We start from the raw sequence: 22,615 nt of genomic DNA, 5'->3' as shown, positions 1-22,615 counted from the left end.
TCCGACATCTGGGTGAACTTGTTTCAAAACATTGTAGATGTAAATAGCATAACTTTCCTTTCTCTTTCTCTTGCGTTTCTTTTCACCAGTTCCACCAATCTTTCCTCCTTTTTTGCCGGCTCTTTTTTCACCTTTCTTGGCTACTTTAGGTGCCTGTTTTCCTCCTTTAGCTGCTGCGTCAGACATGGTTAAAAATTTTTGCTACTTAACTTGTAAATAAGCATTAAACTGCAAGTCAAAACTTTTTGTTTATAAGTAAAAAAATCGGATCGAATTCGATCCGAAAACGCCGATACGCAATTTAATTGGTTAAAAAAAAAATCTTTTGTTTAATACTTAATTATGATTGGTTAAAAAAACATGATTTCGATCCTATTTTTATGATGAAAAAACGAGTAAAGTTTATTTCGTTAACACTTACGTTAAATATTCGTACGTTTTTGTATTAACTTACAAATCAAATCGCAGTTATGTCTGGACGTGGAAAAGGTGGAAAAGCTAAGGCTAAAGCCAAGACAAGATCCTCAAGAGCTGGACTTCAATTTCCAGTCGGTAGAGTGCATAGATTCCTTCGTAGAGGGCACTATGCTAACCGAATTGGATCTGGAGCACCAGTTTACTTAGCAGCCGTCTTGGAATATTTATCTGCTGAGATATTGGAGTTGGCTGGTAACGCAGCAAGAGACAACAAAAAAGCTAGGATTATTCCAAGACATTTACAATTGGCTGTTCGTAATGATGAAGAATTAAACAAACTTTTGAGCGGTGTAACCATTGCAGCTGGTGGTGTTTTGCCAAACATTCAAGCTGTCTTACTCCCAAAGAAGAACGACAAAGGACAGAAGAAGTAAACCGCTACACTCAGAAAACAACGGCTATTTTTATAGCCACACATCTTTAAAAAAACATTGTTTTTTTCACAAAACTATAACCTTAAAGTCTAATAGATAATCCATGCATACGCCTTGTCCTAAGTAACTCAAAGAAATTAAATAAAAAAATTTGATCACAACGTCAAAATAAATTGCACGTATTTGCCCCTACTAATGTCTACGGCCATACCACGATGAACACACCCGTTCTCGTCTGATCACGGAAGTTAAGCATCGTCGGGCCGGGATAGTACTTGGATGGGGGACCGCCTGGGAACTCCCGGTGTCGTAGGCTTTTCATTTTCATTTGTTGCCTTTTCATTTCAATGGTGCTGTGATATATTTCTTGTTATAACAATTAAGGAACGTGGTTCTTGTTATAACAATTAAGGAACGTGGCGGTTGTTGAAAGTGTTTCCTATGACATTTTCCTACGACATTTTCAGGTGATAGTACGAGAAAAAAGAGCTTTCAAATGCATACAAACTCGATCTATTGCCGATCATCCAATAACCCTGACGGAATGGCAAATAAAATAAAATTCCGCCGCCTTCCGAGGACTTATATCGCAATCACGTTTCGTAACAGCCAAGCGAGGTTTTACCTTAGCGTTTAAGTCACCACCGACATTTGGCCGCGCAACTTTTCTAAGCTCATTCATTTTGAATTAAGGAGGGGGCGAGCGCGGACGCAGGCCCCCACTACCAGAAATTGTACGGTCGAGTTACTGACGTTTGCAGTAATCGCAGAGGTCAGCCCAAGCGTAGTGCAATGCAAGAGCCTCACTCTGGAAGAAAACCCTCATTGATCAGTCTTTACTTCCCCGTCAGGTAAGTATGAGTTGGAACTGCACCGTAGCATGAGGGTACCCTTCAAAGTTTGTTAATGCTTGTGGCTTGAGTGTGTTATAAACTGCCGTGTCGCGGGGCATAGGCTGTATTCTCCCCCAGTGTACGCGTTTTGTTCCCGCCGTAGACTATGCAGAGTGCCGTCGGAAAGAGGACTGCTATTATTCTTTTATTGCTTATGTGGGCCGCCATCGGTAATAGTGCAACACCAAGGCAACCCGTGGTCACGGCGTGAATGAATCCACCTCCATGACCCAAGGCCAAAAATCAGATTAATATACTGACCATTCAGAGAATGGCCTACCAGATATTAAACTGATAAGAACAGATACTACACTTGATCTTAGCCATTAGGCCGAGAAGCGATAAAGAACAAGCGTTGCCATGATAGGCATCGTCCACACACCGTAACTGCTTGTGGAGCATGTCACGTTACTGTAAAGCTTACAACTGTCACCGCGTACGGATGGACGGCGACATAGTAAAAATCACGGCTGTTGATTTAGCCGTAGGATGGAGAGCGACTGTAGCGAGTGGATGGTAACTTACATGAATGCTAACAAAGGCGACGATACTAAGTGCGTGATATTACTTTCCAATATGACTGCGTACATTCCGTTTATCAACGCATTACGCCAGAACGTGCGCGCGCGTTACACAGTAGACCATGCAGCCGAAATGCGACAGTGCGACCCTGCCAGGAGTCGAACCTGGAATCCCCTGATTCGTAGTCAGATGCCTTATCCATTGGGCCACAGGGCGATGCTTATGACTTCGCCCCATCGTTATTTTGGCTTGCGCATTCGTTTTACTTACGACAGAATTCTTCGTGTTTGTAGCCATGAAAGAAAGGGACTTCTGTGAGTGAATTTTTTTACTGTGGTCTAATAAAAAAGTCGAAACGCAGTGCCCAATATATGAATTGCTCCTAATAGCCGGAAACAGGCCGTGTCGATGATGTAGGCCGACATACGCAACGCAAACCAAAGAACGCTTTATGAAAATCCTAACACGGGCGCGGAAGAAGCCCAAATTAACAGAGTAGATGTAATGCTGAAGACCTCAAACTCCAGCAGCTTCTCTTTCAGACTATTGCGTCGTGCTACAAATAAAAATTAACATGCTTTCGCATAGTCGCGGCTCCCAAAACGGACATTATACGATGTACAGAAACACACATTTCTGTTTTCGCGCCAAATCAATTCCCGGGAGTGGTACTTTTACGTCCGCATACTTCGCACCGTCTTAAATTATATCTCATTTACACGGTAATGTTTAGTATACTTCTACTGTGATAACAAGCATCGTTTATCGTTGGATTGTTGTAAGAAAACATTAAAAATGAGTGAAGCAGCTTCTCCAAAGAAAATCGCACCCAAGAAGAAACCTGCTGCAAAGAAGACAGCTGATCACCCTAAATATGTGGACATGATCAAGGCTGCTATCGCTACCCTAAAGGAACGCGGTGGTTCATCTCGCCAAGCTATTACAAAATATATTCATGCAAATTACAAAGTTGCTGAAAACTCAGATCATCATCTGAAAATGGCTCTTAAACGAGGAGTAACATCAGGCGATTTGATTCAAACTAAAGGCACTGGTGCTTCTGGATCATTCAAGCTAGGTCAGGTAAAAAAAGAAAAACCTAAGAAAAAGGCCGCAGCAAAAAAGCCAACGGCAAAGAAGCCTACTGCAAAGAAAAGTACACCAAAAAAGAAGCCAGCAAAGAAGAGCACGCCAAAGAAAGCAGCAAAGAAGCCTGCCACAAAGAAAGCCTCGGCTAAGAAACCAGCAGCTAAGAAACCCACAAAGAAGCCTGTTGCTAAAAAACCTGCAGCAAAGAAGGTCAAAAAGACTCCCAAAAAGGCAGCAAAGAAGACCGCAAAAAAATAATTTGTGTGTATCTGGCTATTACATTAACAAACGGCTATTTTTATAGCCACACATTTACAAAAAAACATTATCTTGGTACAAAGTTAAACTTGTTTAAGTCACTTAAACAGTTAAAAAAGAGTAATTTTAAGATTAGATTCCCTAAGTTTAAGTATTTTCGTTTTTAAATTTCTTATTTTCTTGCTTTTACTTTTCTTGCCCTTCATATTTTTAACATTGTCAAACTTTATGTAGCATAAAATTTTTATGTAGCATAAAATTTAAACAGAAAGCAGAACAAAGTTTGATATAAAAAGCTAGCCGTAATATTTTTTATGGATGTGTGGCTATAAAAATAGCCGTTTTTTGTTTGGTAAGATGCTTAGGCACGTTCCCCACGAATTCTTCTTGCCAACTGGATGTCTTTAGGCATGATTGTAACTCGTTTTGCGTGAATGGCACACAAGTTAGTATCCTCGAACAAGCCAACAAGGTACGCTTCAGAAGCCTCTTGCAGAGCCATAACGGCTGTGCTCTGGAATCGCAGATCTGTTTTGAAGTCCTGAGCAATTTCTCGCACAAGACGCTGGAAAGGCAACTTGCGGATCAAGAGCTCGGTTGACTTCTGGTATCTTCTGATTTCTCTGAGAGCAACTGTACCAGGTCTGTAACGATGTGGTTTTTTCACTCCTCCAGTAGCTGGTGCGCTTTTCCTCGCAGCTTTAGTGGCGAGTTGTTTTCGTGGAGCCTTTCCTCCAGTAGATTTACGTGCAGTTTGCTTTGTACGAGCCATATTTTAAGAAGTCGATGTAGTACGGATACACAAGACGGTCTAAAATGCACTATCGCGCCAAAGTTTTATTTCTCATATTGATTGACAGCTAAGGTTCAAAACAAACCATTTGATTGGTGCTAAGAAAGTAATTTCTGATTGGCTGCATAATGACATTACGCTCATTACTTTAACATTTTTATAAAATCTGTGTTTTTTGGCTACGGGAAAACGGCTGTATCTTCTGATACACAAAAGCTTTTGACTTTTTTTTTTTTTAGTAAGTAGCAGAAGGTTTGGCGAATTCCAACGATGCCAAATTTATTGCCTTACTGAAACATTAAGACCACGAATTTTTAAAAAAACTACAGTTTTACTTAAAAAAATGTACAAAATGTTCGGAACATTTTGTAATGACGCAACTCTATTGGTTAATTAGGGTGTTTCCACGAGCAGTAGGTAATTTTATGGCCTCTTTTTAAAGCTGTCTGAATTCTGTTAACTCAAACGTTGTTTTTGTACTCGTTCTGTACGCAACTATATCAATATGTCTGGACGCGGAAAAGGAGGTAAAGGATTGGGAAAAGGAGGTGCTAAACGTCACCGAAAAATTCTTCGTGATAACATTCAGGGAATCACAAAACCTGCTATTCGACGTCTTGCTCGACGAGGTGGTGTCAAACGTATCTCTGGCCTTATCTATGAGGAAACCAGAGGTGTACTGAAGGTTTTCTTAGAGAATGTTATTCGTGATGCTGTAACCTACACAGAGCACGCTAAACGCAAGACCGTTACCGCTATGGATGTTGTTTATGCCTTAAAACGTCAAGGAAGAACTCTTTACGGATTCGGAGGTTAAGCGTTGTCATTGCTCAACAAAAACGGCTATTTTTATAGCCACAAATCTTTTAAAACATTACTTTGTGCACGCTTCCAAATTACACAATGTGTAAAGTCTTGTCACAGTTACATTTATTGCTATACGATACTATGTCATATATGACACAAAAAAAATTTAGAAATACTTTGTAGGGTTAATTTGCCTGGGAGTGTTTCCGTGAAAAGCTGGGTTAAGTTAAATGTAAGCAATAACATGGATCAATGTACTTGTCTTTTCTGCAAGTACAGCTAATAATACGTATGAAAAGTGAAGCTAATCCACACACACACATGGGGAAGTATTTTAAATGTAGGCTAGTGTTCTTAAGCACATTATTTAGAAGTTTTATTAACTTCGGTTAACTTGTAGTGACGCCAAGTAAATGTTTTTTTAAAGATGTGTGGTCTTAAAAAAGACCGTTTGTGTTTGGTAGACGTTGGTTTACTTGCTGCTTGTGTATTTTGTGACGGCTTTTGTTCCTTCACTGACTGCGTGTTTTGCAAGTTCTCCAGGCAAGAGAAGACGTACTGCGGTTTGAATTTCACGAGAAGAGATGGTCGACTTTTTGTTTTGAAGAGCCAAACGCGAAGCTTCGGAAGCAATGCGCTCAAAGATGTCGTTGACAAATGAGTTCATGATGCTCATAGCTTTGCTTGAAACTCCGACATCTGGGTGAACTTGTTTCAAAACATTGTAGATGTAAATAGCATAACTTTCCTTTCTCTTTCTCTTGCGTTTCTTTTCACCAGTTCCACCAATCTTTCCTCCTTTTTTGCCGGCTCTTTTTTCACCTTTCTTGGCTACTTTAGGTGCCTGTTTTCCTCCTTTAGCTGCTGCGTCAGACATGGTTAAAAATTTTTGCTACTTAACTTGTAAATAAGCATTAAACTGCAAGTCAAAACTTTTTGTTTATAAGTAAAAAAATCGGATCGAATTCGATCCGAAAACGCCGATACGCAATTTAATTGGTTAAAAAAAAAATCTTTTGTTTAATACTTAATTATGATTGGTTAAAAAAACATGATTTCGATCCTATTTTTATGATGAAAAAACGAGTAAAGTTTATTTCGTTAACACTTACGTTAAATATTCGTACGTTTTTGTATTAACTTACAAATCAAATCGCAGTTATGTCTGGACGTGGAAAAGGTGGAAAAGCTAAGGCTAAAGCCAAGACAAGATCCTCAAGAGCTGGACTTCAATTTCCAGTCGGTAGAGTGCATAGATTCCTTCGTAGAGGGCACTATGCTAACCGAATTGGATCTGGAGCACCAGTTTACTTAGCAGCCGTCTTGGAATATTTATCTGCTGAGATATTGGAGTTGGCTGGTAACGCAGCAAGAGACAACAAAAAAGCTAGGATTATTCCAAGACATTTACAATTGGCTGTTCGTAATGATGAAGAATTAAACAAACTTTTGAGCGGTGTAACCATTGCAGCTGGTGGTGTTTTGCCAAACATTCAAGCTGTCTTACTCCCAAAGAAGAACGACAAAGGACAGAAGAAGTAAACCGCTACACTCAGAAAACAACGGCTATTTTTATAGCCACACATCTTTAAAAAAACATTGTTTTTTTCACAAAACTATAACCTTAAAGTCTAATAGATAATCCATGCATACGCCTTGTCCTAAGTAACTCAAAGAAATTAAATAAAAAAATTTGATCACAACGTCAAAATAAATTGCACGTATTTGCCCCTACTAATGTCTACGGCCATACCACGATGAACACACCCGTTCTCGTCTGATCACGGAAGTTAAGCATCGTCGGGCCGGGATAGTACTTGGATGGGGGACCGCCTGGGAACTCCCGGTGTCGTAGGCTTTTCATTTTCATTTGTTGCCTTTTCATTTCAATGGTGCTGTGATATATTTCTTGTTATAACAATTAAGGAACGTGGCGGTTGTTGAAAGTGTTTCCTATGACATTTTCCTACGACATTTTCAGGTGATAGTACGAGAAAAAAGAGCTTTCAAATGCATACAAACTCGATCTATTGCCGATCATCCAATAACCCTGACGGAATGGCAAATAAAATAAAATTCCGCCGCCTTCCGAGGACTTATATCGCAATCACGTTTCGTAACAGCCAAGCGAGGTTTTACCTTAGCGTTTAAGTCACCACCGACATTTGGCCGCGCAACTTTTCTAAGCTCATTCATTTTGAATTAAGGAGGGGGCGAGCGCGGACGCAGGCCCCCACTACCAGAAATTGTACGGTCGAGTTACTGACGTTTGCAGTAATCGCAGAGGTCAGCCCAAGCGTAGTGCAATGCAAGAGCCTCACTCTGGAAGAAAACCCTCATTGATCAGTCTTTACTTCCCCGTCAGGTAAGTATGAGTTGGAACTGCACCGTAGCATGAGGGTACCCTTCAAAGTTTGTTAATGCTTGTGGCTTGAGTGTGTTATAAACTGCCGTGTCGCGGGGCATAGGCTGTATTCTCCCCCAGTGTACGCGTTTTGTTCCCGCCGTAGACTATGCAGAGTGCCGTCGGAAAGAGGACTGCTATTATTCTTTTATTGCTTATGTGGGCCGCCATCGGTAATAGTGCAACACCAAGGCAACCCGTGGTCACGGCGTGAATGAATCCACCTCCATGACCCAAGGCCAAAAATCAGATTAATATACTGACCATTCAGAGAATGGCCTACCAGATATTAAACTGATAAGAACAGATACTACACTTGATCTTAGCCATTAGGCCGAGAAGCGATAAAGAACAAGCGTTGCCATGATAGGCATCGTCCACACACCGTAACTGCTTGTGGAGCATGTCACGTTACTGTAAAGCTTACAACTGTCACCGCGTACGGATGGACGGCGACATAGTAAAAATCACGGCTGTTGATTTAGCCGTAGGATGGAGAGCGACTGTAGCGAGTGGATGGTAACTTACATGAATGCTAACAAAGGCGACGATACTAAGTGCGTGATATTACTTTCCAATATGACTGCGTACATTCCGTTTATCAACGCATTACGCCAGAACGTGCGCGCGCGTTACACAGTAGACCATGCAGCCGAAATGCGACAGTGCGACCCTGCCAGGAGTCGAACCTGGAATCCCCTGATTCGTAGTCAGATGCCTTATCCATTGGGCCACAGGGCGATGCTTATGACTTCGCCCCATCGTTATTTTGGCTTGCGCATTCGTTTTACTTACGACAGAATTCTTCGTGTTTGTAGCCATGAAAGAAAGGGACTTCTGTGAGTGAATTTTTTTACTGTGGTCTAATAAAAAAGTCGAAACGCAGTGCCCAATATATGAATTGCTCCTAATAGCCGGAAACAGGCCGTGTCGATGATGTAGGCCGACATACGCAACGCAAACCAAAGAACGCTTTATGAAAATCCTAACACGGGCGCGGAAGAAGCCCAAATTAACAGAGTAGATGTAATGCTGAAGACCTCAAACTCCAGCAGCTTCTCTTTCAGACTATTGCGTCGTGCTACAAATAAAAATTAACATGCTTTCGCATAGTCGCGGCTCCCAAAACGGACATTATACGATGTACAGAAACACACATTTCTGTTTTCGCGCCAAATCAATTCCCGGGAGTGGTACTTTTACGTCCGCATACTTCGCACCGTCTTAAATTATATCTCATTTACACGGTAATGTTTAGTATACTTCTACTGTGATAACAAGCATCGTTTATCGTTGGATTGTTGTAAGAAAACATTAAAAATGAGTGAAGCAGCTTCTCCAAAGAAAATCGCACCCAAGAAGAAACCTGCTGCAAAGAAGACAGCTGATCACCCTAAATATGTGGACATGATCAAGGCTGCTATCGCTACCCTAAAGGAACGCGGTGGTTCATCTCGCCAAGCTATTACAAAATATATTCATGCAAATTACAAAGTTGCTGAAAACTCAGATCATCATCTGAAAATGGCTCTTAAACGAGGAGTAACATCAGGCGATTTGATTCAAACTAAAGGCACTGGTGCTTCTGGATCATTCAAGCTAGGTCAGGTAAAAAAAGAAAAACCTAAGAAAAAGGCCGCAGCAAAAAAGCCAACGGCAAAGAAGCCTACTGCAAAGAAAAGTACACCAAAAAAGAAGCCAGCAAAGAAGAGCACGCCAAAGAAAGCAGCAAAGAAGCCTGCCACAAAGAAAGCCTCGGCTAAGAAACCAGCAGCTAAGAAACCCACAAAGAAGCCTGTTGCTAAAAAACCTGCAGCAAAGAAGGTCAAAAAGACTCCCAAAAAGGCAGCAAAGAAGACCGCAAAAAAATAATTTGTGTGTATCTGGCTATTACATTAACAAACGGCTATTTTTATAGCCACACATTTACAAAAAAACATTATCTTGGTACAAAGTTAAACTTGTTTAAGTCACTTAAACAGTTAAAAAAGAGTAATTTTAAGATTAGATTCCCTAAGTTTAAGTATTTTCGTTTTTAAATTTCTTATTTTCTTGCTTTTACTTTTCTTGCCCTTCATATTTTTAACATTGTCAAACTTTATGTAGCATAAAATTTTTATGTAGCATAAAATTTAAACAGAAAGCAGAACAAAGTTTGATATAAAAAGCTAGCCGTAATATTTTTTATGGATGTGTGGCTATAAAAATAGCCGTTTTTTGTTTGGTAAGATGCTTAGGCACGTTCCCCACGAATTCTTCTTGCCAACTGGATGTCTTTAGGCATGATTGTAACTCGTTTTGCGTGAATGGCACACAAGTTAGTATCCTCGAACAAGCCAACAAGGTACGCTTCAGAAGCCTCTTGCAGAGCCATAACGGCTGTGCTCTGGAATCGCAGATCTGTTTTGAAGTCCTGAGCAATTTCTCGCACAAGACGCTGGAAAGGCAACTTGCGGATCAAGAGCTCGGTTGACTTCTGGTATCTTCTGATTTCTCTGAGAGCAACTGTACCAGGTCTGTAACGATGTGGTTTTTTCACTCCTCCAGTAGCTGGTGCGCTTTTCCTCGCAGCTTTAGTGGCGAGTTGTTTTCGTGGAGCCTTTCCTCCAGTAGATTTACGTGCAGTTTGCTTTGTACGAGCCATATTTTAAGAAGTCGATGTAGTACGGATACACAAGACGGTCTAAAATGCACTATCGCGCCAAAGTTTTATTTCTCATATTGATTGACAGCTAAGGTTCAAAACAAACCATTTGATTGGTGCTAAGAAAGTAATTTCTGATTGGCTGCATAATGACATTACGCTCATTACTTTAACATTTTTATAAAATCTGTGTTTTTTGGCTACGGGAAAACGGCTGTATCTTCTGATACACAAAAGCTTTTGACTTTTTTTTTTTTTAGTAAGTAGCAGAAGGTTTGGCGAATTCCAACGATGCCAAATTTATTGCCTTACTGAAACATTAAGACCACGAATTTTTAAAAAAACTACAGTTTTACTTAAAAAAATGTACAAAATGTTCGGAACATTTTGTAATGACGCAACTCTATTGGTTAATTAGGGTGTTTCCACGAGCAGTAGGTAATTTTATGGCCTCTTTTTAAAGCTGTCTGAATTCTGTTAACTCAAACGTTGTTTTTGTACTCGTTCTGTACGCAACTATATCAATATGTCTGGACGCGGAAAAGGAGGTAAAGGATTGGGAAAAGGAGGTGCTAAACGTCACCGAAAAATTCTTCGTGATAACATTCAGGGAATCACAAAACCTGCTATTCGACGTCTTGCTCGACGAGGTGGTGTCAAACGTATCTCTGGCCTTATCTATGAGGAAACCAGAGGTGTACTGAAGGTTTTCTTAGAGAATGTTATTCGTGATGCTGTAACCTACACAGAGCACGCTAAACGCAAGACCGTTACCGCTATGGATGTTGTTTATGCCTTAAAACGTCAAGGAAGAACTCTTTACGGATTCGGAGGTTAAGCGTTGTCATTGCTCAACAAAAACGGCTATTTTTATAGCCACAAATCTTTTAAAACATTACTTTGTGCACGCTTCCAAATTACACAATGTGTAAAGTCTTGTCACAGTTACATTTATTGCTATACGATACTATGTCATATATGACACAAAAAAAATTTAGAAATACTTTGTAGGGTTAATTTGCCTGGGAGTGTTTCCGTGAAAAGCTGGGTTAAGTTAAATGTAAGCAATAACATGGATCAATGTACTTGTCTTTTCTGCAAGTACAGCTAATAATACGTATGAAAAGTGAAGCTAATCCACACACACACATGGGGAAGTATTTTAAATGTAGGCTAGTGTTCTTAAGCACATTATTTAGAAGTTTTATTAACTTCGGTTAACTTGTAGTGACGCCAAGTAAATGTTTTTTTAAAGATGTGTGGTCTTAAAAAAGACCGTTTGTGTTTGGTAGACGTTGGTTTACTTGCTGCTTGTGTATTTTGTGACGGCTTTTGTTCCTTCACTGACTGCGTGTTTTGCAAGTTCTCCAGGCAAGAGAAGACGTACTGCGGTTTGAATTTCACGAGAAGAGATGGTCGACTTTTTGTTTTGAAGAGCCAAACGCGAAGCTTCGGAAGCAATGCGCTCAAAGATGTCGTTGACAAATGAGTTCATGATGCTCATAGCTTTGCTTGAAACTCCGACATCTGGGTGAACTTGTTTCAAAACATTGTAGATGTAAATAGCATAACTTTCCTTTCTCTTTCTCTTGCGTTTCTTTTCACCAGTTCCACCAATCTTTCCTCCTTTTTTGCCGGCTCTTTTTTCACCTTTCTTGGCTACTTTAGGTGCCTGTTTTCCTCCTTTAGCTGCTGCGTCAGACATGGTTAAAAATTTTTGCTACTTAACTTGTAAATAAGCATTAAACTGCAAGTCAAAACTTTTTGTTTATAAGTAAAAAAATCGGATCGAATTCGATCCGAAAACGCCGATACGCAATTTAATTGGTTAAAAAAAAAATCTTTTGTTTAATACTTAATTATGATTGGTTAAAAAAACATGATTTCGATCCTATTTTTATGATGAAAAAACGAGTAAAGTTTATTTCGTTAACACTTACGTTAAATATTCGTACGTTTTTGTATTAACTTACAAATCAAATCGCAGTTATGTCTGGACGTGGAAAAGGTGGAAAAGCTAAGGCTAAAGCCAAGACAAGATCCTCAAGAGCTGGACTTCAATTTCCAGTCGGTAGAGTGCATAGATTCCTTCGTAGAGGGCACTATGCTAACCGAATTGGATCTGGAGCACCAGTTTACTTAGCAGCCGTCTTGGAATATTTATCTGCTGAGATATTGGAGTTGGCTGGTAACGCAGCAAGAGACAACAAAAAAGCTAGGATTATTCCAAGACATTTACAATTGGCTGTTCGTAATGATGAAGAATTAAACAAACTTTTGAGCGGTGTAACCATTGCAGCTGGTGGTGTTTTGCCAAACATTCAAGCTGTCTTACTCCCAAAGAAGAACGACAAAGGACAGAAGAAGTAAACCGCTACACTCAGAAAACAACGGCTATTTTTATAGCCACACATCTTTAAAAAAACATTGTTTTTTTCACAAAACTATAACCTTAAAGTCTAATAGATAATCCATGCATACGCCTTGTCCTAAGTAACTCAAAGAAATTAAATAAAAAAATTTGATCACAACGTCAAAATAAATTGCACGTATTTGCCCCTACTAATGTCTACGGCCATACCACGATGAACACACCCGTTCTCGTCTGATCACGGAAGTTAAGCATCGTCGGGCCGGGATAGTACTTGGATGGGGGACCGCCTGGGAACTCCCGGTGTCGTAGGCTTTTCATTTTCATTTGTTGCCTTTTCATTTCAATGGTGCTGTGATATATTTCTTGTTATAACAATTAAGGAACGTGGCGGTTGTTGAAAGTGTTTCCTATGACATTTTCCTACGACATTTTCAGGTGATAGTACGAGAAAAAAGAGCTTTCAAATGCATACAAACTCGATCTATTGCCGATCATCCAATAACCCTGACGGAATGGCAAATAAAATAAAATTCCGCCGCCTTCCGAGGACTTATATCGCAATCACGTTTCGTAACAGCCAAGCGAGGTTTTACCTTAGCGTTTAAGTCACCACCGACATTTGGCCGCGCAACTTTTCTAAGCTCATTCATTTTGAATTAAGGAGGGGGCGAGCGCGGACGCAGGCCCCCACTACCAGAAATTGTACGGTCGAGTTACTGACGTTTGCAGTAATCGCAGAGGTCAGCCCAAGCGTAGTGCAATGCAAGAGCCTCACTCTGGAAGAAAACCCTCATTGATCAGTCTTTACTTCCCCGTCAGGTAAGTATGAGTTGGAACTGCACCGTAGCATGAGGGTACCCTTCAAAGTTTGTTAATGCTTGTGGCTTGAGTGTGTTATAAACTGCCGTGTCGCGGGGCATAGGCTGTATTCTCCCCCAGTGTACGCGTTTTGTTCCCGCCGTAGACTATGCAGAGTGCCGTCGGAAAGAGGACTGCTATTATTCTTTTATTGCTTATGTGGGCCGCCATCGGTAATAGTGCAACACCAAGGCAACCCGTGGTCACGGCGTGAATGAATCCACCTCCATGACCCAAGGCCAAAAATCAGATTAATATACTGACCATTCAGAGAATGGCCTACCAGATATTAAACTGATAAGAACAGATACTACACTTGATCTTAGCCATTAGGCCGAGAAGCGATAAAGAACAAGCGTTGCCATGATAGGCATCGTCCACACACCGTAACTGCTTGTGGAGCATGTCACGTTACTGTAAAGCTTACAACTGTCACCGCGTACGGATGGACGGCGACATAGTAAAAATCACGGCTGTTGATTTAGCCGTAGGATGGAGAGCGACTGTAGCGAGTGGATGGTAACTTACATGAATGCTAACAAAGGCGACGATACTAAGTGCGTGATATTACTTTCCAATATGACTGCGTACATTCCGTTTATCAACGCATTACGCCAGAACGTGCGCGCGCGTTACACAGTAGACCATGCAGCCGAAATGCGACAGTGCGACCCTGCCAGGAGTCGAACCTGGAATCCCCTGATTCGTAGTCAGATGCCTTATCCATTGGGCCACAGGGCGATGCTTATGACTTCGCCCCATCGTTATTTTGGCTTGCGCATTCGTTTTACTTACGACAGAATTCTTCGTGTTTGTAGCCATGAAAGAAAGGGACTTCTGTGAGTGAATTTTTTTACTGTGGTCTAATAAAAAAGTCGAAACGCAGTGCCCAATATATGAATTGCTCCTAATAGCCGGAAACAGGCCGTGTCGATGATGTAGGCCGACATACGCAACGCAAACCAAAGAACGCTTTATGAAAATCCTAACACGGGCGCGGAAGAAGCCCAAATTAACAGAGTAGATGTAATGCTGAAGACCTCAAACTCCAGCAGCTTCTCTTTCAGACTATTGCGTCGTGCTACAAATAAAAATTAACATGCTTTCGCATAGTCGCGGCTCCCAAAACGGACATTTAACCCTGCAATCACAAGATCCTAAGTCTTAAGTCTAATTTATTTGAAAAGTAAACTTTGAAAAGTTTAATTCTTGGTATCTTTTAATCTTATGAGTTATTCTTTGCTTATGGGTTACTCTAATTTTTTCCGTTGTAGTGTATGGATTAAACGAGGATATATAAGGTTTTCTGTCTTAAGTATTACTTCAAATTACTTATTTCATTTATTAAATATTTTTTCGAAGCTAAGATAGATTTCCTTCTTTTGAACTGTTACGTAGGACTAAGGTTCATTGCTTTCACCACACTTGTTCCCAAATTAATTCGCATTTGCTTTCGAATGCCTTTGGAAACTGCAAAAATGTCACGCGAAATCAGAGCAAATTTTTTTTAAGCAAGGTTAAAGCCCGTCCCTCCTAAAATGTTATTAACAAAAAAATACTAATGAACGCATGTTAGTGATACGTACACAATCTTTTCCATTTTTCTAGTCTAACATTCTATTATTTATTCTAATATTCTTAATTCCTCCACTACTTCTCGTAGTTTTCTCCATTTTTCTATTTTCCCCTGAAAATGTTTATGACTGCTCATTGCAAAATTGAAAATCTATTTATTCAAATAAAGCAAATAAAAAATAACAACAAATAACAAAAAAACATTATTTTTGATTATTCGCGAAAGTTCTTCCCGCTAAATTTGTTCAAAAATCCGCGAAACGCGAAAAAGTATATTCCATAAATTTCGCGTTTTTGATACGCGAAAGTTGTTGTTGAATTCCGTTCAAGCATTTTATGAAAAGTTTCACATAAAGAATGTAATTTGTCCCAACAGTCTCAAAAGATTTAAAATTAGCGCCACCACTTGCATTTTTTAAAGCAACTCCGGCATAAAGTTATCTGAGTTTTAATGGCTGTCACATACAATAAAATAATCCTTTTCCGTGCGATCTTTCTTTTCCGTACGATCCTGCCGTCCTTGTAATAATACACCCTTTCAAGACCTTTGTTCCCCCTTGGAATTCATAATTCCAAGGTTGATTTTGTTACAAGTAGGCCATTCTTTATGTGAGTATGGGGCAGTGCATTAAATGAAAGAGACTCGCAACTTCTAAAACAAACAAATAATGTTTGGAAATTGTCCGTTTTATCCTCAAACAGCGACAATTTTACATTATCGTTCATGAGCAAATTAGCACCCTTTACCACTTTGCACCAAAAAAATTTCTTGATTTGGAAAACAGCGTTCAGATGGCTGTGACCATCTGAAGTGTAGGTGCGTGTTACTTAGTTGAAACGAAGTTCTAATTGCTTCCTGTTGCGAAATTTCGCCACTTTTAAGAGGCTGTTTACACGTCCCGACATGAACTCATGCTGGCGTGAAATTACATGCCAACATGAAATTTTTTTGATGCACACAACTCATTTCATGCCGGCATGAGATGAAATTCTGGCTATGCGCTGGCAAAAAAAATGTTTCCTTAATAAACAAACATATATAACAAGCTTTTGCATATTGAAGAAGAACTACTTTGTTCATCACTAACATACTGCCAAGCAGTGAGCGGGATTCGATCCGCGGTCCCCAGAACTATAGCTTTTGATTTGTGTCATTGTGATTGTGTGTTGATTTGTGCTCTTTTCATACCGGTTTGAAACACATTTTGCGTTCACACGGTAATATCATGCTTAAAAAACCCCGACATGAAATCATGGCGGCATGAAATTTCATGTCTGCTTTGACTTGTAAACAGTAATAGGGTTTCCTCAAAATGAACTCATGCCGACAGGAGTTTCATGCTTGCATGAAAAAATGCGTGTAAACAGGGTCAAATATATTATAAACCGGCCGTTTCGGCAGGAGGTTCTACGGCGTGAAATACTGATTTATAGCAAAATTCTCCATGGGGGAGTATTTCCTTTAGTTTTCCAATTGTGCAGAAAGAGTGATCACGTTATTAATAATTATTTATTTTCAACTGGCACAGCAATAGACGAAAGAAAAATATGGAAGTAGAAAAATGAGTGTCATAAAATCTCATTTAAAATTTCATAAAATTGTATCGTTTAACCGGTAGTTCTGTTATCAACACTTCCGTGCTTCACTAGCCTCGATCGTAAAAACGGTGACAAAAAAGAAGCCCATTTTAAAGTTCTACCGGTTAAATGCACATTTCGCAAAAAGTACACAATTCACCGCAACTTTTACTCTCTACTTTCAAAAACAGTAATAATATAACATCTTGATTTACAAGGATCGATTTACAAATTTAGAATAATCAGCCGGGTGTCGAACCCACGATCTTACGCACTGGAAACCTTTATTGTTAACCCTTTATGGTTTCATGCTTTCACTCACAAAAATTCTTTATTTATTTTTTCCCTACTAACCATATTTCCCTTGGAACATTTAAGCAAAAAAGTGAGCAAAACCATGCCAACTGAATTAACCTTTTAACATCTATTCAGAACTACTGCCAAAAATCCGTCTTAAGCTAAGTATTGAAGATTCACTGTTATTAGCTGAATTTACATCGCTACTTGGAAGTTCGTCGTTATCACTATCTGAAAAAGAATCTTCGCTAATTCGTTTTATCAACGAGTCAAACAAAGCTAACATTTTGGGATCTTCATCTGTTTTTTGTGCATCATAATTATGAGTCATTTCACCACTTTCTGATAAAAACCTTAAATATTCCTGGTTAGTATACATTCGTCTTTTAACAAAACGTTCGTCACCAGTGGTGTCACCCCGCCAACAGTTATTTTTAAATGGACTCCAAATCTAAAGAAAAATGTGAAAATAAATTTGCCTGTTGTTGCACGCTTATGACAGTTCTCAAACAGTTTGTTCTAAACATAATATGGCATTATATAAGTAACAAGCTATAGTGTATTTGTTACATTTTGGGCGCAGATACTAATGAATATACACAGGTTCCAAACCCAGCTTCAAATGTAACTTTACTCCGCCATCTTAGGCTTTCTTTTCATCTATATATTACGTCATACATATATCCTCAAAATGCCGTCAGCCGACATCCATAAATACTATACAAGCAAACAATTATTCGCAACAAACTTCGCCACACTGCGCGTCACTCACGACGCTAACAACAATACGGCTTTCCCTAACTCTATGACGTAATCTTTACGTCGAATTCAAAATGAAGCCCGTATGTATTTTCTGAAGTTGAACTTGTTTACAGGCAACAAAAAGAAAAAAAATGTTTTGCTTCACTTCATAAACAAGTGATATCTGGAGGACATTCTATGTATTGCTGTGTTCCAGAATGTGGGAGTTCTTTCTACGATGAAAAGGAAGAAAATAAGACAAGAATTCGATTACTTTCCTTCCTTGTTAAGAAAATGTGTGAACTGAGTATGCAGAAAAATGATAGAAGTGCGAACTTTTTCTTTATGCTGAATATGCGTGCACACGTTCAGAATTATTAATAGAAGTCGGGGTTAAAAGAGAAAGTACGATGGCCCCTATGGCTCACTTCTCTTCAAAATCAAAATCACTTCTCTTCTATATAACGAAACACTTCTCTTCAGTATTTTGACACTTCTCTTCTGCACTTAACACTTCTCTGCATGTGGCTCTTTACAACTTGAATTCCAAAATCTGGTCCGCAATATTGGTCCGTAGTATTAACCTTTTGTGAGGTTTATTACACGGGACCAGTCCCCTCGCCATGTGACATATTTTTTCAACAAGAATAAGGTCTGATGATGGTACTGAAAACTGTATTTTAGAAGCTGTTGAGATTGCATTAAGATCTCAGCATAATGACGAATATGCTGGCACTGGCAGTTTTATTGTTGGTACATTAACAGCTAATCAAAGAATCGAATCTTTTTGGTCACAACTTTCAAAAGACAGAGCAAGTTGGTGGAGGTTATTTTTTAGAGAACTTGCAGACTTAGGATTTTTAGATGCTGGTGATGCACTCATTGCTGAATGTGTACGCTACTGCTTTATGGATTTGATCAGAAAGAACCTTAATGAATTTGCGATTCGTTGGAATCAACATCTGTTAGCACCAAGCAAAGGTGCTACTGCTCCCCGTGGAAGGCCTGATACATTGTACTTTGTTCGAGAATTATATGGTTGCGAGTCTTTTAAAAAAACTTTACATCTTAATGAGCTAGACGAATTTAGCCAACTATCTGTACCAGATCACGATAATGAGCCTGAATTTATTGAATTTGCGGAAACAGTGGAGGGTTTCTCCAAACTTAAGCCAGATACAGCTCATGAAGCTATTGATTAGTATATCGCCTTGATTTGTGCAGTCAAAAGATATATGTAATACAACACCTGTAACAATGTAAAATGCTTGGATTTTAGAAATATATATCTTGTTGTTTGAAAACCACGAGTTCTTTTCCCAACAAACATCACAATGTTTATTGCTGCAAAAAAAATATCTTGGTTTTTGTAAACCACGAGTTCTGTTCCTAACAGACATCACAATCAATGTTTATTCCCGGATAAAGTAGGGTCAATTGTAAGCCGCAAAACGTTCTAGTTTCGCCGAATTATAAAAGTTCAAAGTTAGTGGAAACTAGATAAAAAAAGCAATCTCGTATTACGCTTCTGGGACCGTATAAGAATATAGCTTGAAATTTCGCAAAGTTTTTCCCGCGAAAAATCTAATTTTGTAGAAACGATAATATGCCCCCGTAAGAATTTATGCAAACTTTACTGGGTACAAAACTTCCTATGCGCAGAACCCGGGGTGTGCCATTTGTTCATAAACAAGATCTGGATAAATTCATATATTAAGGACCAGATTCAGTCTGGGAAATTTTCGAGCTTATGGAAGAGAAGTGTTTCGCACTTGGAAGAGAAGTGTTTCGCACTTGGAAGAGAAGTGTTTCGAACGGAAGAGAACTTTGGGTATCAAAGTAGAGAAGTTTCTTATACAGAAGAGAAGTGTTGTTATACAGAAGAGAAGTGTTTTGACTAAGAAGAGAAGTGTTTTTATTTAGAAGAGAAGTGAGCCATAGGGGCCATCGTAAGAAAGCTACTATGGCTCACTTCTCTTCTTAATAAAACTTCTTAATAAAAACACTTCTCTTCTTTCCTCCGAAACTTCTCATCCATTCGAAACACTTCTATTCCAATAACTCATAAAATTCTCAGACCCAATTCTGGTCCGGAATATTGATTGAGCTGGATTTTAATAACTCGAGTTTTTGAATAAATGACAACTCTTGTCCCCAGGCAATTTTGCCTTTTCGAAATATAATGGGTGACGGCGAAAATCCCTGGCGACAAGGATTAATAAATAACATACCGGCAATGAAAAAGATCAAGTGTTCTTTGTAATTATTAACTCTCCAAAAATTCAGTGTGGTGCATATACTGCATATACTTTAGATAAAAATATATTGTGGTATTCCTTTTGAGGCATTTTTTTATATATAAAACTAAATTTTAACCAGGCTGGTCAGTATTCTTATTTTTCTATTGTTCTAAACAAAAAACTATTGTTTTAACCTGAAATCCCAGCCTGATATTCTTATAAAAGACATTCATTATAATAAAGAAAAAGCATGTGATTTGCTTGGTGGACACTACCATGATTTTGAGGACTCTGGCAGTCATTTAATTTGCCATTTATTGCGTCTATTGATAAATAAAATTACAGCTACTGACCTGAACTGATTTGTGATAATATATTATTCATGCACATGCTTCGGGATCTGCTACAATAAGCTGTTCATAAATTGAGCACGTGTTCGCCAAGTATAGTTCTTGCGAAATGTAAAAAAAATATACAGACCATGGGTGTAAAATTGCGGACCAGATTTTCAAGTTTAGTTGTGAAGAGAAAGTTTAGGCCACATGCAGAGAAGTGTTAAGTGCAGAAAAGAAGTGTCAGAAAACAGAAGAAAACTGTTTGAATTACAGAAGTGTTATTAAAAAGCAGGAGCGTAGCCAGAAAAAAATTAACCTTGGTCGAACCATTGACCCGCAGGATCGCAGGTGCGATAATAACCATCTGGGGGTTTGGGGGGCGTTGTGAGCCCCCCCCAACGGGTCCAGGGCAGAGCCCTGGAAGCCAACGCCTTTTTACGCCCTTTAAGCACTGAAACGCCATAAAACCGACTCTCTGACATACGCGATAGACGTTAAGTATTGATCGAAAAAGGGGAATAAATGACAACATAAAATACATCAAATCTTTATCACATCATTATTACCGTTATTAAAGCAATAATTAAAATGTTCATTCTTCTTTTTTCATATTTAGCACCAAAATAAAGTTTTCTGCAGATTGGAGGTCATTAAAAAATAACCAAATCAAAATCTTTTTTCTTCATAAATATAATAAAAAATTCAAAAATATATATAAAATAAAATGCCTTCATACAAATCATTGAAAACCCTCGTGTTAATAATACGTTCCACACATCGTGTTACAAACATTAAAATTATGGGCATAGTTGGGATTATTAGTTAAGTGAGGAACATTGTTGCATAAAAATTTACGTTTGATTCGATTCATCATGTTTCAGAAATAATGTACAAAGCATGAATTACAGACAACTAATTTAAGCAATGAGAAGAACAAGGATATGTATAAAGCTAATCTGTTTTGCTTTAAAATGTTAGCATGACAACTATTAATTTTAACAAATACATTGCCAGCATCGTCATGACATTGACCTTATCAATTCTGTATATATATCAAGAGAAAGTTCATAAGGTTTTTAAAATGACCTTTGAAAAAGACAAACCTGAGAGCCTTCACTACAATGAATAAACCCTTAGACGTCCTCTCGGAAGTTACAATGGGAAGAATAATTGTAATCAGAGGTGTAGAGCTTGTCGTAGTGAGTGCCTACATTATATTTCCCAATACCGTTAAAAAAACCTGTGGGGAATGAACCTACCAATGCTGTGCAGATAAAACTTGTTTAGGTTTAATAGGTTTCGAATTAGAAATACCTTTGACGAAAAAGATTAAAAGTTAAAGGTTTGCTTTTTACAAATGGAAGAAGTCTTGTCATTAGTGCTAGAAGTACCACATTGATTAACTAACGTTTGGGCTAATGCAAAAGGAACAACTTCGAGATGATACACACGTTTCCTTTTCTTTTTCTTTAACTTTGTTATCATAACGCATGACAACCTAGCTTAAAATAATGAGCAGGACGCTTTAACGTAGCCTTACTCAAACTTAAAGAAACTTAAGGGATTAGGTTTAAATTGCCCAGAATGTTTGTCATTATCTCAAAATAAAATAGATACTGGTTGTAAATTTTTATTTGAAGGCAGATGAGGAAAAATCTTCTGATTTAAAACCGTCTTGAATCATAGCTGACCACAATCGTGATAAAAAGTTAAAATATTTCCCTTAAACTGTTATAAAGGCTTATAAGAATAGCTTTATTCTGTATAGCTACAAGATCTGCTGTCTACACAGAGTTACAGAAGAGGATGAATAGCTAGCTAACTGAAAACTTGAAAGTGCTTTCTACACAGGAAAACAAATTTGAATATTTACATACAGATACAAAAATTGGATGGTTCGAGTATAGATAATTTTTATGAAGCTCTATACAAGTTATAAAGCTAAATACGGATCCAAGTTTGACAGCAACATCGTGCTTTCTTCACCTTCACAACTTCGCTAGCCTTGTTTTTTTTTTGTTTTGTTTTTTGACTTTCTTGCGTATGTTCTATAGCCATATATGGATCGAATTTTTAACCTCTCTGCGAAATTTACTAGCCAATGGGATGCGTCCAAAATGACCACAAATGGAAGACACAAGACCGTACATAGGTATAATTTTCGCAGGTAATCCTGCGAAAAAGACTATCTGCGAAACAAAGTAGAGATTCAACACCTCAGCCTGCAAAAGAAAGTGGATACTGCTAAATCCTGCGAAAACGACGTGCAAGCGCGAAACTTGTGTGCGCCGCCCGGGAAAAGATCTATGCCGGGATGCACAATTGGTGCGCCCATCCATGTGTTGGCGGTGGCGGT

At 38.8% G+C, this 22,615-nt stretch overlaps 4 protein-coding genes and 9 non-coding genes across 13 annotated transcripts in view; 6 read left to right on the top strand and 7 right to left on the bottom strand.

Moving 5' to 3' along the window:
- Positions 1–1,048: 1,048 nt before the first annotated feature.
- LOC130661565 (5S ribosomal RNA) lies at positions 1,049–1,167 on the top strand. The gene has a single exon (XR_008988742.1). It is a non-coding gene; the product is annotated as a 5S ribosomal RNA (ribosomal RNA).
- Positions 1,168–1,545: 378 nt separating this feature from the next.
- On the bottom strand, positions 1,546–1,710 carry LOC130659443 (U1 spliceosomal RNA). The gene has a single exon (XR_008986649.1). It is a non-coding gene; the product is annotated as a U1 spliceosomal RNA (small nuclear RNA).
- Positions 1,711–1,895: 185 nt separating this feature from the next.
- Positions 1,896–2,087, bottom strand: LOC130660497 (U2 spliceosomal RNA). Its single transcript, XR_008987695.1, has one exon. It is a non-coding gene; the product is annotated as a U2 spliceosomal RNA (small nuclear RNA).
- A 934-nt stretch (positions 2,088–3,021) lies between these two features.
- Positions 3,022–3,654, top strand: LOC130657103 (histone H1-delta-like). Its single transcript, XM_057460073.1, has one exon. The coding sequence runs from the start codon at positions 3,062–3,064 to the stop codon at positions 3,611–3,613; it is 552 nt and encodes a 183-aa protein (XP_057316056.1). The 5' UTR covers positions 3,022–3,061; the 3' UTR covers positions 3,614–3,654.
- A 756-nt stretch (positions 3,655–4,410) lies between these two features.
- LOC130657110 (histone H4) lies at positions 4,411–5,374 on the top strand. The gene has a single exon (XM_057460079.1). It carries the CDS (start codon positions 4,912–4,914, stop codon positions 5,221–5,223), a length of 312 nt encoding a protein of 103 aa, XP_057316062.1. The 5' UTR covers positions 4,411–4,911; the 3' UTR covers positions 5,224–5,374.
- Positions 5,375–6,952: 1,578 nt separating this feature from the next.
- On the top strand, positions 6,953–7,071 carry LOC130661552 (5S ribosomal RNA). The gene has a single exon (XR_008988729.1). It is a non-coding gene; the product is annotated as a 5S ribosomal RNA (ribosomal RNA).
- A 350-nt stretch (positions 7,072–7,421) lies between these two features.
- LOC130659442 (U1 spliceosomal RNA) lies at positions 7,422–7,586 on the bottom strand. The gene has a single exon (XR_008986648.1). It is a non-coding gene; the product is annotated as a U1 spliceosomal RNA (small nuclear RNA).
- Positions 7,587–7,771: 185 nt separating this feature from the next.
- LOC130660496 (U2 spliceosomal RNA) lies at positions 7,772–7,963 on the bottom strand. Its single transcript, XR_008987694.1, has one exon. It is a non-coding gene; the product is annotated as a U2 spliceosomal RNA (small nuclear RNA).
- Positions 7,964–10,275: 2,312 nt separating this feature from the next.
- LOC130657114 (histone H4) lies at positions 10,276–11,250 on the top strand. Its single transcript, XM_057460082.1, has one exon. It carries the CDS (start codon positions 10,788–10,790, stop codon positions 11,097–11,099), a length of 312 nt encoding a protein of 103 aa, XP_057316065.1. The 5' UTR covers positions 10,276–10,787; the 3' UTR covers positions 11,100–11,250.
- Positions 11,251–12,828: 1,578 nt separating this feature from the next.
- LOC130661540 (5S ribosomal RNA) lies at positions 12,829–12,947 on the top strand. The gene has a single exon (XR_008988717.1). It is a non-coding gene; the product is annotated as a 5S ribosomal RNA (ribosomal RNA).
- A 350-nt stretch (positions 12,948–13,297) lies between these two features.
- Positions 13,298–13,462, bottom strand: LOC130659441 (U1 spliceosomal RNA). The gene has a single exon (XR_008986647.1). It is a non-coding gene; the product is annotated as a U1 spliceosomal RNA (small nuclear RNA).
- Positions 13,463–13,647: 185 nt separating this feature from the next.
- LOC130660494 (U2 spliceosomal RNA) lies at positions 13,648–13,839 on the bottom strand. The gene has a single exon (XR_008987692.1). It is a non-coding gene; the product is annotated as a U2 spliceosomal RNA (small nuclear RNA).
- Positions 13,840–16,801: 2,962 nt separating this feature from the next.
- The window catches only part of LOC130657094 (DDB1- and CUL4-associated factor 5-like), a 55,753-nt gene continuing 49,939 nt past the window's right edge, over positions 16,802–22,615 (bottom strand). Inside the window, exon 9 of the mRNA XM_057460064.1 lies at positions 16,802–17,394. Within this exon, the coding sequence (XP_057316047.1) occupies positions 17,071–17,394 (324 nt within the window). The 3' untranslated portion in view covers positions 16,802–17,070. The remainder of the gene's footprint in view (positions 17,395–22,615) is intronic.

The sequence above is a fragment of the Hydractinia symbiolongicarpus genome, chromosome 9, assembly GCF_029227915.1.
Source record: "Hydractinia symbiolongicarpus strain clone_291-10 chromosome 9, HSymV2.1, whole genome shotgun sequence".
In the NCBI taxonomy this organism is placed as follows: Eukaryota; Metazoa; Cnidaria; class Hydrozoa; order Anthoathecata; family Hydractiniidae; genus Hydractinia; species Hydractinia symbiolongicarpus.
The sequence above is the reverse complement of the archived record's forward strand: the minus strand, read 5'-3'. Positions and strand labels throughout refer to the sequence as shown.

What these genes read in the sequence shown, in the direction of transcription:
- LOC130657103 (XM_057460073.1), top strand. Translation starts at nt 3,062, where the DNA reads ATGAGTGAAGCAGCTTCTCCAAAGAAAATCGCACCCAAGAAGAAACCT.
- LOC130657110 (XM_057460079.1), top strand. Translation starts at nt 4,912, where the DNA reads ATGTCTGGACGCGGAAAAGGAGGTAAAGGATTGGGAAAAGGAGGTGCT.
- LOC130657114 (XM_057460082.1), top strand. Translation starts at nt 10,788, where the DNA reads ATGTCTGGACGCGGAAAAGGAGGTAAAGGATTGGGAAAAGGAGGTGCT.